Consider the following 15,030-nt stretch of genomic DNA (forward strand, 5'->3'; position numbering starts at 1 on the left):
TAGCACCCGATGTGCACAGACACGGTTTCCACCGCCAAGTTTTCAGTTTGGTTTTGGTAGGCACATTTGCTTGCAAACTAAAAGCATTTTAGAGTTAATATTTTTACTAGTAAACAGAAAGTCTTTTTATTTCACTGTTCATCGCCACTATAATCAGAGTTGTAAGTATATGTGTGTGTTTTACCAGGGATTATATTCATGTGTAAAAGAAAACCTAGATGACGTAAGTGTGAATATCCAGTAAGGCAGGAGGCAGTATTATAACCAAAATGCTTTTTATTTGCCTTCACATCATTTGATTTCCTTGCTTGAATAAGCCTTTATTGCCGGGTGATGATGATTCAGGAGCTTTTAAATTTGAGTTTTAAATTATTATAAAATTATTTACAAAAGATCGATGTGGCGTTCAAATTTTTACACATATGAGGTATTATTGGAAATTAGGCAGTACCTTTACTGATGAATTGTAGTAGACTCTGTAGATCTATCTGGGCACAGTGTTAAGAATACTGTTGATTTCTCCCCTGGACTTAGAATTATCATGTAAGTTGAAAGCAAACAATTCTTCTTCTGCAATTTTGTTTTTCTTTTAATGCATCTTTGTTTGTAATAGTTGATGTTGGAGATTGTTGCTTATGTACCAGAGTATACAGATGGAACCACAGTGATTAATCTTAGTGTTTTGGCAAGGTCTCTTAGTTTTGCAGAAATAGGCTTACTGGAGCAGAATTCACATGTCTACCTGGAAATTCCAGAAGAACTGGTCCCTGAATCAATTTTATTTTCCTTTTGTCATTAACTGTAATAAATTATTTAGAAAAATTGTGGGGAATTAACCTTTCATCAGTCCTTCAGGAGCGCTTAGGAAGGCATAAGGTGTTCAAGTATTTTAAAAAATATTAATATCTTTCACAAATAAAACTATAATTTGAGTCCAGATTCACACTAAGTTTGTCTTCCCTTCCTATAGATGCTAATCACATTTCACGTAGGGTATACTCTTCTTGGTATGAACATGTGTTATTCGCAGTTATGTAGTATTGTAGATGGTCTTGGAAAAAATGTCAAGATTTTTAACAATATTTCTGTGCTGTATTAGGAATTTTGTTACTTGCAAATGATTTCCTAACAATTACGTTTGTGGACCTCATAGCTGGACTCCATTCTGATGAATAGTTACGATCAGTTCTTCATTATCTGACAGTAAATTACAGTTTACGGTAACAAATCCTACCACCTTCTAACCACACATTTAGGCCCTAGGGCTTTAGCAGTTTGTGTGGACTCAGCCACTAATAAACAAATGCTAGCGTTGGTCAAATAAAATTATATTTGGAAAAGTAAATATGTTGCCCAGGAAAACTAGGCAAGTCATACCAAAGTGATATCAAAGTAATCCTTTGATTCTGGGCCAGATGTGTGAAACAACCATACCTTCGCCTCCTGCACCCACAAGCCTGCTCTGAAATTCCCAATGTAGACCTGGGTCAGAATGCGTCCTCACGGTCGACTCTTCACTGTCCATCAGAAAATGTTTTCATATGAATTATTTTCCAAAAGCTCATTTGTAAGTTGATTATTTCTAACATGGAATGTCTTTCTAGGTGGTGTATATCAGGATCACCTGGAGAGATTATTTTCAAGCTATGTTTTCTTTCCTTCTTCCTCAAGATTCTGGTACCTTCCTAACATGAAGCATCATTTATGAACGTACCACAGTTTATGCCTTTGTTTTTCAGTTGTTTCTAGTTTTTTGCTATTGTGAATGAGCTATAGTGAACATTCTTGTACAGATCTTTTTTGTAGGCATATGTTTGCATTTCTTTGGGGCTAATAACTAGGAGTAGAATTGCTTGATCAGAAGGTAGCTTTTTTAGTTTCATAAGACACTGCCAGACCTTTTCTCAAAGGGCTGTACCGGTTTACATTCCATCTGCAGTGTAAACAGTTCCAGTCGCTCCGCATCTCTGCTAACACTTGGTGTTGAAAGGCATCTTGATTTTATTCCGGTGGGTGTTTCATTGTGGCTTTAATTTGTGCCTTCCTGATGGTTAATGATGTCGAGCAATTTTGCTTGTGCTCCTGGGTTGTTTGTACAGTTGACCCTTGAACAACATGGGTTTGAACTGCGTGGGGCCACTTATACATGGATTTTTTCAGTAAATACAGTACTGTGGTACCACACGGTATGCAGTGTGGTGAATACGGGGATGCAGAATGGCATACAGAGAGAGCCCATTGTAAAGTTACGCGAGGGTTTTCAACAAGGTGGGGGCCGGCACCCCAACCCCCATGTTGTTCAAGGGTCAACTGTGTATCTTTGCTGAGTGTCTGTTCATACCTTTTACCCACACTGTTTTATGTATTTATTGTTTTTCTTTTATTATGGGGTCATAAAACTTCTTCCTACGTTCTGGTTGTAAGTCCTTTTGTCAGATACGTTTTGGAAATAATTTCTCCCAGTCTGTAGTTGGCCTGATCATGTTCTTTATGGCATTCTAATGAATAGAGTTTTAAATTCTGGTAAAATCTGCCTTATCAGTGTGTTTTTTGTAATGGCAACTACTTTCTGTATCTTGTCTGAGAAATTTTACTTACTCCCAGGTTATACAGATAGTATTCTCCTACATGCTTCGTGGATTTAGATTTTACGTTGAGAACTGTCTCAAGTTAAGTTTTGTATATTATATTATGTGAAGCAAGGAGTGAAGAACTTTTTTTTAACCATAGGAGTATCTGATTGTTCCCACATCATTTGATTTCCCCATTGATTGATTTGGTACCCGTAGAGGCACTAGTTCAAAAGTCAGATGACCTAGTAAGTGTAGGTTTATTTCTGGGCTCTCTGTTCTGTTTCTTTGGCTTCTTTATCTGTCACTGTGATACCGTGCTGTTTGGATTACTTTAGCTTTACTCTAAGTTTTGACATCAGGTAATTTAAGACTTCAGCTTTGTTCTTCTTTTTCAAAATTGCTTTAAATATTCTAGATCCTTTGCATTCCCATGTAAGTTTTAGAAATCAGTTTGTCAGCAAAAGAGGCCTAGTGGGATTATGACTGAGATTGCATTCAATCTGTAGAACAGTTTTGGTAGAATTGATACCAATATTGAGTGTCCTTATGCCCAAATATGGTATATCTCTCCACTTTTTACATTTTCTTTCATTTATGTCAGCAATGTTTTATAGTTTTTGATGTCTTTATATTTAAAGTGTGTGTCTTCATAGTTGGGTGTTGTCTAGCAATGCAGCCTAACAACCTCAGCCTTTAATTTGGAATGTTAAGTTCCTATATAGTTAATGTAATTATTTATGTGGTTGGATTTAGCTCTGCCATTTTTCCATATGGTTTCTGTTGGCTACATCTTGGAACTCTCTTTTCCTCCTCTGTTTTCTTTCTTGCCTTTTTAGGGAGGTAGGAGAGAGTAACTGAATATTTTCTGGAATTCCATCTTAATTTCTCTGTTGACTCTTTTAACTACACCTATTTGAGCTTTTTTTTAGTGGTTGCTCAATATATATCCTTAACTTTTCACAGCCTGCTTAGAATTAACACTGTACACTTCATATAAAATGTTAAGGAGACAGTAAGTGCCTAGTTCTCCTGACAGCAGTTCTGTACGTCTTTATTACATCTGTCAAGATGTATCAACAAATGTTATAAACCCCCGGTATAGTTTTATAATTTTTGCTTTTTAAATAGTCCTATGTATGTTAAAGAAATTAAGACAAGCAAAGAAGATGGTCTTTGATATGTATTTGTATATTTCCTCTTTTCAGTGCTCTTCATTCCTTCTTGAAGGTCCAGATTTCTATCAAGTATCATTTCCTTCAGCCCAGAGAACTTCCTTTAGCATTTCCTATAGTCCAGGTTTGGTGACAACAGATTTATCACTTATCTTAAATTTGTCTTTATTTCACTTTCATTCATTTTTTTTTTTTCTTAATGGAAAATAAAGGATGGTATATGTTAGTTGTAATGCATGCATTTGGATCCCAACTCCTTGCTAAACAGTCCCGTGCCTCCGGCTCTGCCTCGGGTGGCGAGTGCCATATGGACACCATGTTCTGCCCGACGCCACCCACTTGAATGCACCAGTCGGAACTCCTTTGGCCTGGCTTTCATTGCTTCAGCAGATCACTTAGAGGATGGTCCATTGTCAAAGAGATGATTCTTGCAAGGAATGCATGTCTGGCAAACAGCCTCTAGCTTGTAGATCGTTGTGGAATCTGTGATAACGAGGATTCTGTATCTTCCTCTATTTGAAGAAAATTTCTTGCAGTTTTGTGTGATGACGATGTGTGGTTCTTGACATCGGAATGAACTGATACAATTCTAACAGTAGAATTCCTACTGTTACATATTCCTGTGGCACTGGTGCAGTTTGTACCGAATTGCTTTATAGTTTTCAAGGTGAGCTTGACATTTTGGGATTACTAGTACATCTGCTTTACATACCAGGGAACTTTTCCTAATATGGGTGAAAGTTTTGGTTACTTCCTGGTTGTTCCTACAATGGTGATTTCCATGGGCAAAATCTGAAACAGTCCCTCTGGGGGTGGTGCTTCAATCTTCCTTCCACATCCTGTGGTGGTTTGTGAAGAATGCTATCCTTACTGTGAACATCTAGATCAGTTCTGTGGACGTTTCTTTATTATCCCAAAAACTGCAGAGAACAGGGGTTTTGTAATAACTGATTCAGAAATTCCCTTGCACTTTAGGAATGCCTAATAATAAGCAGAAGCAATGAGAGAGGTGAATATTACCCTGTACTTAAGAAAACTCAATTCTGCTGCCCCATCAGATTGGCTACTAAGTCTAAATGGAAGATGTAAAAAAAAAATTGAAGTGGAAAATTGTGAAGGATTCCTTCTCTCCAAGACCTACAGTGGAAATGCCTCTTAGGAATTAGTTTTTTAATTAACTACTAAAATATTGTAAGTTTAATCTCCTAATAAATTGAGTATTGTTACTGGAAGAGGTCTTGTAAACGAATCAGCTGAAACGTCACTTCTACTTATGAGAATAAAAAAAAAAAATGTTAAGTAGCGTTATTGACTTCCTGTCATGTTTGTTTCTTGGCAAGTCCAGACCCTCTTACCAATCCAGTTTCACTGAATATGAGCTCATTTTTCCTGTTTTGATATTTTTCTTGAAGGCTTTAATTTTAGTAGTTGAAATCATCTTAAAGAAGATAAAGGACATATTGGATAAAAAGATGAAAGCATTAAGAAGGAAGGGAAAAAACCCTTCATTTCTTTGGAGCAGACATTGTTATTCACAGTGTTTATGAAGAAATGGTAAACACCGTGGCAGTAAGACAAATAATGATCTGCATCCCAAAGGCTGTTGCATGTAGTCATGTATTAAGCCATAAGAGAAAAAAATCAACCCAGTTTTCCCTTGGAAAAGCTTAAGAGGCAGAGGGAGTAAGGTCAGAATCTTATAGCTCAATGGAAAATTACACCAGCTATTAAAAAATTCTGAATTCTACTTCATACCATGCAATCCACAACAGGGTTATACCGAGGAGAGGTCTCGGTGACCAGGTCTGAGGAAGGGACAGGGTGTGTTCTAGTCCACTGTGGTGCAGAAGATCTAGGTTCACTCTACAAAGGGTTAGATGTGAAACAGTGTGTGGTCTCAGTGGGCTGTGGTACTCTTCACTCTCTTATTTTATTTTTTTATTGAAATATAGTTGATTTACAATGTTGCATTGGTTTCAGGTGTACAGCAGAGTGATTCAGAGATATTATATATATCCTTTTTCAGATTCTTTTCCCTTATAGATTATTACAAGATATTGACTGTAGTTCCCTGTGCTATACAGTAGGACCGTGTTGTTTATCTATTTTATATATAGTAGTGTGTATCTGTTAATCCCAAACTCCTAATTTATCTCTCCCCCCTTTCCCCTTTGGTAACCATAAGTTTGTTTTCTATGTCTGTGAGTATGTTTCTGTTTCATAGGTAAGTTCATTTGTGTCATATTTTAGGTTCCACATATAAGTGATGTCATGTGGCATTCGTCTTTCTCTTTCTAGCTTCACTTAGTGTGATAATGTCTAGGTCCATCCATGTTGCTGCAAGTGGCATTATTTTCTTATTTTTTTATGGCTGAGTAATATTCCATTGTATGTATGTACCACACCTTTATCCATTCATCTGTCTGTGGACATTTAGGTTACTTCCATGTCTTGGCTATTGTAAATTTCACCTTCATTCTTTGAAGATATTTTTGCTGAATATCTCGGCTGACAGTTTTTTTTATTCCTTTCAGTTCTTTAAAGATACTGCTCCACTGTCTTCTGGCCTTCACTGTTTTTAGGATGTTAGTCATTCTTTATATTGTTCTCTTATAAGCAGTCTGTGTTTTCTCTGGAAGCTTTTGGGATTTCCTCTTTTTGGTTTTCAATATTTTTATCATGTACCCATGTGTATCTGTTTGTGTTTATCCTGCTTGAGAGCCTTTAAGCTTCTTGAACTTGTATGTCTTCCACTACATTTGGTAAACGTTAGGCCTTTACTTTCCAACAGGTCTCTGAGGCTTTTGTTTTTAATTTCTTTTCTGTAATTCAGATTGTATAATTTCTATTTATTGAGCTTCATATTCACTAATGAGTTCTTCTCTATTAAGCCTTACTCAATAAGTTTTTAATTTCATCTATTGGTGTTTTTTCAGTTCCTGAATATCTATTTCTTTTTATAGTAATGTTTCTCTGAGATTTCCAAACCATTCATTGATGATGTGTTTAGTTTCTTTTTCATCCTTAAAGATTTTTAATAACTGCCCCAAATGCTTGTCTCTGTTTTCAACATTTGGTCATCTCAGCTATCAGTTCATTTTCTAATATGAGCAGACAGAGTCAGAGGAGTTATGATGACTCACCCAAAGTTACTCGGTCAGTTGTAGTGGAAGAGGGAGTCCAGCCGTGTCTTCCGACTCCAGATCTCTTACGTCTTCCTCTGCATCGCACTGTCTCTTCGAACTTTGTGTCATGGCATTTCCCAGGGAAATTTACGATTTGAGAGAGAGAATGTGGATCAGTAAATAGATTTTCTGGCCAAGTTATAATGGCTACAATGTAGAGAAGATAAATCTGGGAGCTTCAGTGTGCATTAAATTTTCACATGTCCCACTATTTTTTTTTTAAAGGAATATTTATTTATTTGTTTGTTTATTTATGGCTGCATTGGGTCTTCGTTGCTGCACGTGGGCTTTCTCTAGTTGAGGCGAGCGGGGGCTACTCTTTGTTGCAGTGTGTGGGCTTCTCATTGCGGTGGCTTCTCTCGTTGTGGAGCACAGGCTCTAGAGTGCAGGCTTAGTAGTTGTGGCACGTGGGCTCAGTAGTTGCAGCTCACGGGCTCTAGAGCACAGGCTCAGTAGTTGTGGCTCGCGGGCTCTAGAGCGCAGGCTCAGTAGTTGTGGCTCGCGGGCTCTAGAGCGCAGTCTCAGTAGTTGTGGCTCGCGGGCTCAGTAGTTGTGGCTCATGGGCTCAGTAGTTGTGTCGTGGGCTCTATAGCACAGGCTCAGTAGTTGTGGCGCTCGGGCTTAGCTGCTCCGCGGCATGTGGGATCTTCCTGGACCAGGGCTCGAACCCACGTTTCCTGCATTGGCAGGCGGATTGTAAACCACTGCGCCACCAGGGAAGCCCCTCAAGTGTCCCGCTATTCAGAGTAGCTCCTCACGTGGAGCATCAGTGTGTGACGGTAGTGGGCGTGGTGGGCGTGCTGCGGGCATGCGCCGGGGAAGGAAGGTAAAGCTCGCTGTGTGGGGTGCCTCTAGCAGCTTCAGTCTCACCAGGGGGACAGGGACAACGGGAAAGAAGTCTGATTGATTTCACGTACCCCTGGGTGGCCATCAGAAAGGAGCCAGTCAGGTTTTCTTTAGGACTGGCCTTACTCTCAGTGTGATGTTATGACAGAGCCTCCAAAACAGTGTCCTTTCACCTGTCAGCTTTGACCTAATCTTTTTCAGGATGGGAACTAGGTTCCTTTTATAATTCATTTTAAGAGGCTTAAGATGCAAATGCGAGGATGACATGTCTGTGCTGGCGGCATAACACAGAAAGGATGGTGGTCAGTGACAGCTCGGAAGTAGCACTGACCGTGTGCCAGGCAGTGTTCTGAGAGCTTCTTGTGTGTTATTTCATTTTAATACAACAAGCCGCTGAGATGAAGAAAGGGTATCTTTTTATAGTACATTAAGACGTAAGAGGCGCCTTGTCCTCGGTCACAGTTAAAAGGTGACGGAGCTGAGGTTGACACTCAGGGGCCCCAGAGTCCACGTCTCAGCTGCTTTTATGACCGAGAAGCCTGCTCCTGCCCCTGGCGAGGCCCTGCACCTGGAGCGGTGACTGCATGCGGATCTGCCTCCATCCCCTGCTGGCCACGGCAGGCGCTGGTCGCAGTTCAGGCACTTGGGTTTTCCTGCACCTCAGAGCCTCCTCGGCGGGTGCCCAGGAGTCACCGCTCAGCAGTCACAAGGAGGGTCCCCTTTGCCGCCCCAAGGAGCTCTTCTCCAATGAGCCTTTGCCTCTAATCCATGGTCCAAAGCGCATTTGCACTAGAATGGAATGAGCTAATAAGCAGGGGAGACTGCTAATAACGGATTCAGAGGAGAGGACCAGGGAAAGAAAATAAATGAAATGAGAGGAGACAGAGGAGTGTCAAGGGGAATCTGGGGGGGCGAAAGCTTCCTCATGCTGGCGCACTGGCCTCCACCGAGCACGTTTGTCCCTCCGTCCCCATAAACCATTGCGTGGAGATGGTGCCGCCTGCCGCTGGGGCTGAGGACACACTTTGCGGGGTTCCTTGTGAAGATTTATGACAGCTCGTCGGGTGCGGTGGATGTGTGGCTAACCTAGGACGTGGAGTGTTCCTGACCTGCATGACGGGACAGTGCGGGATCCTCGACTGCCCTCTGCACGAGTAGGAGTGTCACAGCTGCAGCCTACAGGTCCCAGGAGGCACGGTACCTGGTGCAGGGCTGCTGCCTCTGCGCTTGGTTTACCCGTCATTTCAGGTTTCTGAACGCCGTGCAGTTTTCTAAACAGAAAGGGGAAATATTTCACTAACTCATTGCATAAGATGTCTGTTTAACACTGCTTTGTTTCTCATTGCCCAGGTGTTTAAGGAGGAGAAGTACTTGAAGGATGCCATGGAGTGCAGCGATGTGATTTGGCAGCGAGGTTTGCTGCGGAAGGGCTATGGGATCTGCCATGGGACCGCTGGGAACGGCTACTCTTTCCTTTCCCTTTACCACCTCACGCGGGATAAGAAGTACCTCTACCGCGCTTGCAAGGTAAGGACATCTCTATCCAAACCACTTCTGAACCCTCCAGGGCACACACAGAGCCCAAATACAGCTCTCTCCTCCTTCAGACGTGTTTCTCCCAGCTCTGTGGTTTCTTCTGCAGAGCCTTGTCCCTGGCGGCCACGTGCCTTGGCCGTTCCATCTGTACAATGGGACTAAGGGGTGGAAATGCATTCTGGAGTCCCATGACCTGTTAGGATGCCCTCCTGTGCATTTATTAGCTTCATGACTTTGGGGCGCCCCTTCTTCAAGCCTCAGTTTCCTCATCTGTAAAAATACTACCCGCCTCCTAAATTTGTTCCAGGAAGAATTAATTGAGGTAATGGGCAGGTCGTCGGTAGTTGCCCCTGCTTAAAATCCTCCAGTGGTTTCCCACTGCCCATGAGCGGCACCCACAGCCCCGAAGTGGAGAGCCCCGTGCGCCTCGGCCCCTGACTGCCTCTCCCCCGCCTTGTCCCATGCTCTCCACGGGGAGCAGCGTTCCTGGGACTTCCCCAAAATCTGCCTGGTGGAGACGACCTCTGAGGTCTCCCCGGTGATAGAGCCACCAGGGCACTCACCGTGCGCTTCTGCTTGTTCCTGAGTGTGCCGCACCCTAGACCACGAGCTGCGTGATCTTCCTCGTCAACGTCCCAACCCTACCCAGTACCTAGGGCAGCGCCGGCACCAAGGACAGGCTTAATAAATACGCATCGGATGTGCGAAAATGGACGCACAAAACAAGACTCAGTAAATGTTTGCTGGTGTTTTTATTACTATACACACTTCACAAAATAAAGTTACAGGAACACAGAAAAAAAGATTGGAAGAAAATGCACCAAAATGTCCAGTGACCCTTGATAGAGGCATTCGGGTGGCCTATTCTGTATATTTATTACTGTTCTGAAGCCTTTTCTCACACCAGATGGAACAGAGCCCTCCGACCTGGTGCCCCGAGACACGCACGCGGTCGTGGTGCCCACACTCAACAGAGGCCACGCAGGGTATTGTGGGGATGCAGAGGGCAGGTGCCTGACCCGGGCATCAGGGGTGCCATGTAGGCTGAGACCCAGAGCAGAGCTGGAGCGTGAGCAAGCGGGTGGGAGTGGTGCCGCCAGCCAAGGAAGCTGGCGGGGTGAGCACCCTGGGGCCCGCAGCGTTCCCTTGGCCAGAGCAGAGCAGGGCAGGAGCTGGGGTCAGTGAGGCGAGGGGCAGTTCGGTTGGACGGCAGTCACAGTAGCAGATGGGTAAGAAAATATGGGGATTGGGGAAGGCTTCATGGGGGCTGAGGCACAGCTAGTTTTCTAAAGATGTGGAGCTTTTCAGGTGGGCCAGGAAGGCTGGGCATGGGGAGGCGAAGTGCACCCCAGTAGGAGAAGAGCCCCTGCAGAGCCGCAGAGGCAGGTACGGCACAGTGAAGCCTGACCCCGAGCGCTCAGCATGGGAGGGTGCAAGGCCGAGGGGTGAAGTCAGAGGGGCCGAGGCCAAAGAAAGCTGGTCCTTCCCCTTAGTCAGTAGATCTGAGCCTTGGTTACACCTTAGAATCACTGGAGCTTTAAAAGAGTGCCTGGGGCTTCCCTGGTGGCGCAGTGGTTGAGAGTCCGCCTGCCGATGCAGGGGACGCGGGTTCGTGCCCCGGCCCAGGAAGATCCCACATGCCACGGAGCGGCTGGGCCCGGGAGCCATGGCCGCTGAGCCTGCGCATCTGGAGCCTGTGCTCCGCAATGGGAGAGAACACAGCAGTGAGAGGCCTGTGTACCACAAAAAAAAAAAAAAAAAAAAGTGCCTGGACCCCACCCTGGGCCCGGTTCTGTGGGAGCCCAGGCCCCCAGGTGCCAGCTCCTGGGTGGTTCTCATCTGCAGGCGGGGCTTCCCAAAGGTTTGTGATTCATGTCCAGACTCCTCTCAGAAGGATCGCCGTGACCACGGTGGAATGGATGAGGTAGAGGTAAACAATTTGGGTTTCTCCAAATTGTTGTTTAATAATTAATGCAAGAAATGTTGAGTTATAAACCCAAGGGTTGGCTGTGATACTAAAGAGGAGAGATTCAGAAATACTTAAGGTATTGATACAGCTGATTCACTTTGTTATAAAGTGGAAAGTAACACACCAGTGTAAAGCAAGTATACTCCAATAAAGATGTTAAAAAAATAAATTCCTCTTGATAGACACTAAAAAAAAACCAGATATTGAGCTGAGCCCACAGAATTCAGTGGGTTTTTTTTAATGTGGAGAAGACAGAAATGTATGAATGTCTCTCTGATCTCTAAGGAAACCAGATAGATGGTGGTGCATCAAACAAGCTAGAAGAGTGAGCAGATTTGGAGGGTAGAAAGTTTTATGGTATATGTGCTGAATTTATGATTCTTTATATACATATGACAAAAAATAAGTTACCTTAAGCAAAGAAGGGAAATTTATTATAATGTTATAAAAATCCATTGAAGAGGTTTAAGAAGAAGGGGTCGGGGAGCTCAGAGGAAATTGCTGATAAAGCTAAGGGATGAGTTTTCAAGATGAGCAGGGTGGGCAGTGGGCAGTGGGTGGGCCGGCCGGGGAGCAGTGGGGAGAGAAGGGAGGGAGGGCTGCGTGTTCAGCAGAGGGGCTGGCGGTGAGCCCAGAGAGCGCAGCCAGGCGAGCGGTTTCAGAGCCAGTGTTTTAATCTGGACGGAGCGCCTGCAGGGGCAGGAGGCGGTGCTTAGAAAAGACCGGAGGTTGTTGGGTTGTGAGATTTCTTACTTCAGCCTTCCCAACAACCTTCCTAGGTAAATTCCCCCCCTACGGAGGAGGAAACAGGCCTAGGCAGGTGACAGAGCTTGCCAGGACTCACCTGCTCAGAAGAGGTGGTGCCGAGTCCCTCCGAGCTAACACTCCTGACCACTCTGTTGCCTGGGAGTCTGCTTTCTTTGATTCTTGGTGAATGCACTGCAGTGTCTTAGGCGTTCCATTTTCACCAAGTGAAATCCCCACGCTTAAAAAGAAATGTCTTTCTCCCTAGTTTGCAGAATGGTGCCTAGAATATGGAACACATGGTTGCCGCATTCCTGACAGACCCTATTCTCTCTTTGAAGGTAAGAGTGAGGGAAAGCTCCGGGTTTAAGTATGTGGGTGTGTGCATTTGGTTCTCCTGACTCTGCACCATCACAGTTGATCTTAAATCGCTGCACAGCTGGTAAATACCGTGAGCAGAGTCGTTCATTGCAGAAAATTCTATTGAGCCTCTTTACCTTGCCTGTTTTGTGTGTGAACTTCCTCCAAGTAGTTTTAGATCTTTTGTGACCCGGATAGGCATAGGCTGTCTGCTGCTCAGTAATGGAAGAAAGTAACGTTTACTCCTGTGCGTTTCATCGGTAATGTGCGTGGAGTATTGATCTGTTCACAGCAGACCTGGTTAGTTACTTAAATGTATTAAGTCATGTAAAGAAGTACAAATAATTAATATTAGTAATTTTAAAGTATTAGTAAATACAAGTATTAGTAGTTGGAAAAAATAATGAGAATATTGAAGACAGTTCTGAAAAACAAGAGCAATGAAAGAAACCAGCAGACACATTGCGAGTCTGCTCCAGGCACACACGATACATAGCATTAATTCGGGAAAACAAAGTGGAAGTCCTACAGAGACTCAGATATTCTTTGTTTAGTGTGTGTGTGTGTGTGTGTAATGGTAATTTGGAACATAGGCCACAGAAACCAGAGGGCAAACGTTAATGGTGTTACGATAAATGGATGGTGACTTTTTAATTACTTTAGAAATCATCTTAAAGTGTCAAGATACCTTTTATAGTAATTCCAAAATAAATTTCAGAAGGAATAAATGAATACTTTTTAAAACATCAGAAAGTAGATGGGTGTTGCATTTTGTCAGGTGCCTTTCTTGCATCGGTTGATAAGATCACGCGGTTTTTCTTCTTCGGGCCCCCAGCAGTGTGGATCACATTGGTTGATTTTCAGATATTAAGCCAACCTTGCATCTCGGGAATAACCCTTACTTGGCCATGGTGTACAGTTCTTTTTATGTATTGCAGAATCATATTTGCTAATTGTTGTCGGTGATTTTTGTGTCTATATTCATGAAGAATATTGGCCTGTAGTTTTCCTTTCTTATACTGTGTTTGTCTGGTTTTGCTATCTGGGTAATACTGGCCTAATAAACTGTGAGAAGTACCTTCTCTGTTTTCTGTAATAGATTGTATATTAATTGGTGGAAGAATTCTCATTTAAATGTTTGGTAGCATTCTTCAGCGAAACCTTCCTAGCCAAGAGATTTCTTTTCCGGGAGTTTGAAGTTTACAAATTCAGTTTGTTTAATAGGTTACAAGGCTGTTCAAGTTATCTGTTTCATATTCAGTGAGTTTTAGTAGTTTGTATTTTCAAGATATTGCTCCAGTTCACCTGAGGGGTTAAATTTCTGTGCATAAAAAGCTTTGGTGGCAGTCCTTCGTTATCTTCTTGATGTCTGAACTGTCTGTCGTGCTAATGCCCTGTTTTATTTCTGCTACTGAGATTTTAATTATATAATAGATAAACCAGCAAAAATTAGAGCATTTGTCATTATCTTTTGCAGAATAAGATCTTTTTAATATTCAAAGAAACTAACGAAAAAATGTTTCTCAGAATAAAAATTTTCGTCTTTTGGGTCATAAAAATGAGGTGTATTTGTATCAGATATAACACAGTTAATACCTGAACTCTAAATGGAGTTGATTCAGGTTCATAAATTCAAGTTGATCATGGCAAATTCAAAGCCCCAGCGGGTGAAAAAGCTTGGAATGTACCCTCCCGAGAGGCTGGGAAGCTCTTGCATTCTTCTGGGCCCCTGTGCCTCACAAGTGCCTGGCAGGAGACACTGACTAGGTTCTCGTTGGATGGGTGAGTGTCGGTGTGGAGGCCACTAGGCTGGAAGGGCCCACAGCGCCCAGGACCCTTTGTGGAGGAGCTCCCTCCTGCCAAGGGATCCTTCGGGTAGGCTGCTGAGTTACTGCAGTGATTGGCGGTGGGGATTTTGACCAAGCAAGTAAAGTTCGTTTTAAAATAACATTTTTGAAACCCAAAATGCAACCTTCCGTTTGGAATAAGAACGTAAAGGCTCTGAGAGGACGTTTATATGTTGGAATATCACCGTAGCAGCGCGCTTAACCTTTTTGTTAGCACTTCTGTGAAATCATCTCAAAGTGTCAAGATACAAGATTAAAGCTCAGAAACCAATTTTTAAAATTAAGAGAATGAAGAAAACTGATATTACCTGCTGGGTGCTGATGTGAAGATTTCCTTTTTGTGCGTGTGAAGTTATTTTCAAAGTCCTCCCCACCTTTCCCACATCCTTACAGCCCCAGTAAAGGCAGCCATCAGAGGTCACTCGGTTCTGGACCCCGCCACGCACCCTTTCTCACGAAGGACCGCGTTTTGCGTTGCAGGTATGGCTGGCACTGTTCACTTCCTCTCCGACATCCTGGCCCCAGAGGCATCACGGTTTCCAGCATTTGAACTCGGCTCTCCACAGAAGGATACAAAGGTGCAAAAAGACGACTGAGAGATCCAACTGGACCAGAAGCCACCGGGTTGCTTAGTGCCTGACACAGAACCAAGTGTGAATCCTGAAAGAGGGAGAAAAAGGAGAAGCAGGCACCCTCCCAGAACCCTGTGTCAGAATGTGATGACAGACCATCCCATCAGCGTTCTGTAACAGTGTCCCCTCACTGGTGTACAATATGAATTCCTCGTGTCCAGTTCTC

General features: G+C 43.2%; 1 protein-coding gene across 2 annotated transcripts in view; it reads left to right on the forward strand.

The window, feature by feature from the left end:
- The window catches only part of LANCL2 (LanC like glutathione S-transferase 2), a 56,441-nt gene extending 41,411 nt beyond the window's left edge, over positions 1-15,030 (forward strand). For both annotated transcript variants that reach the window (XM_024764346.1, XM_024764347.1), the window contains 3 exons: positions 9,127-9,303; positions 12,294-12,366; positions 14,713-15,030. In XM_024764346.1, coding sequence (XP_024620114.1) covers positions 9,127-9,303; positions 12,294-12,366; positions 14,713-14,828 — 366 coding nt within the window. In that variant the 3' untranslated portion in view covers positions 14,829-15,030. The remainder of the gene's footprint in view (positions 1-9,126; positions 9,304-12,293; positions 12,367-14,712) is intronic.

This window comes from Neophocaena asiaeorientalis, unplaced genomic scaffold, assembly GCF_003031525.2.
Source record: "Neophocaena asiaeorientalis asiaeorientalis breed wild unplaced genomic scaffold, Neophocaena_asiaeorientalis_V1.1 scaffold191, whole genome shotgun sequence".
NCBI classification, from domain to species: Eukaryota; Metazoa; Chordata; class Mammalia; order Artiodactyla; family Phocoenidae; genus Neophocaena; species Neophocaena asiaeorientalis.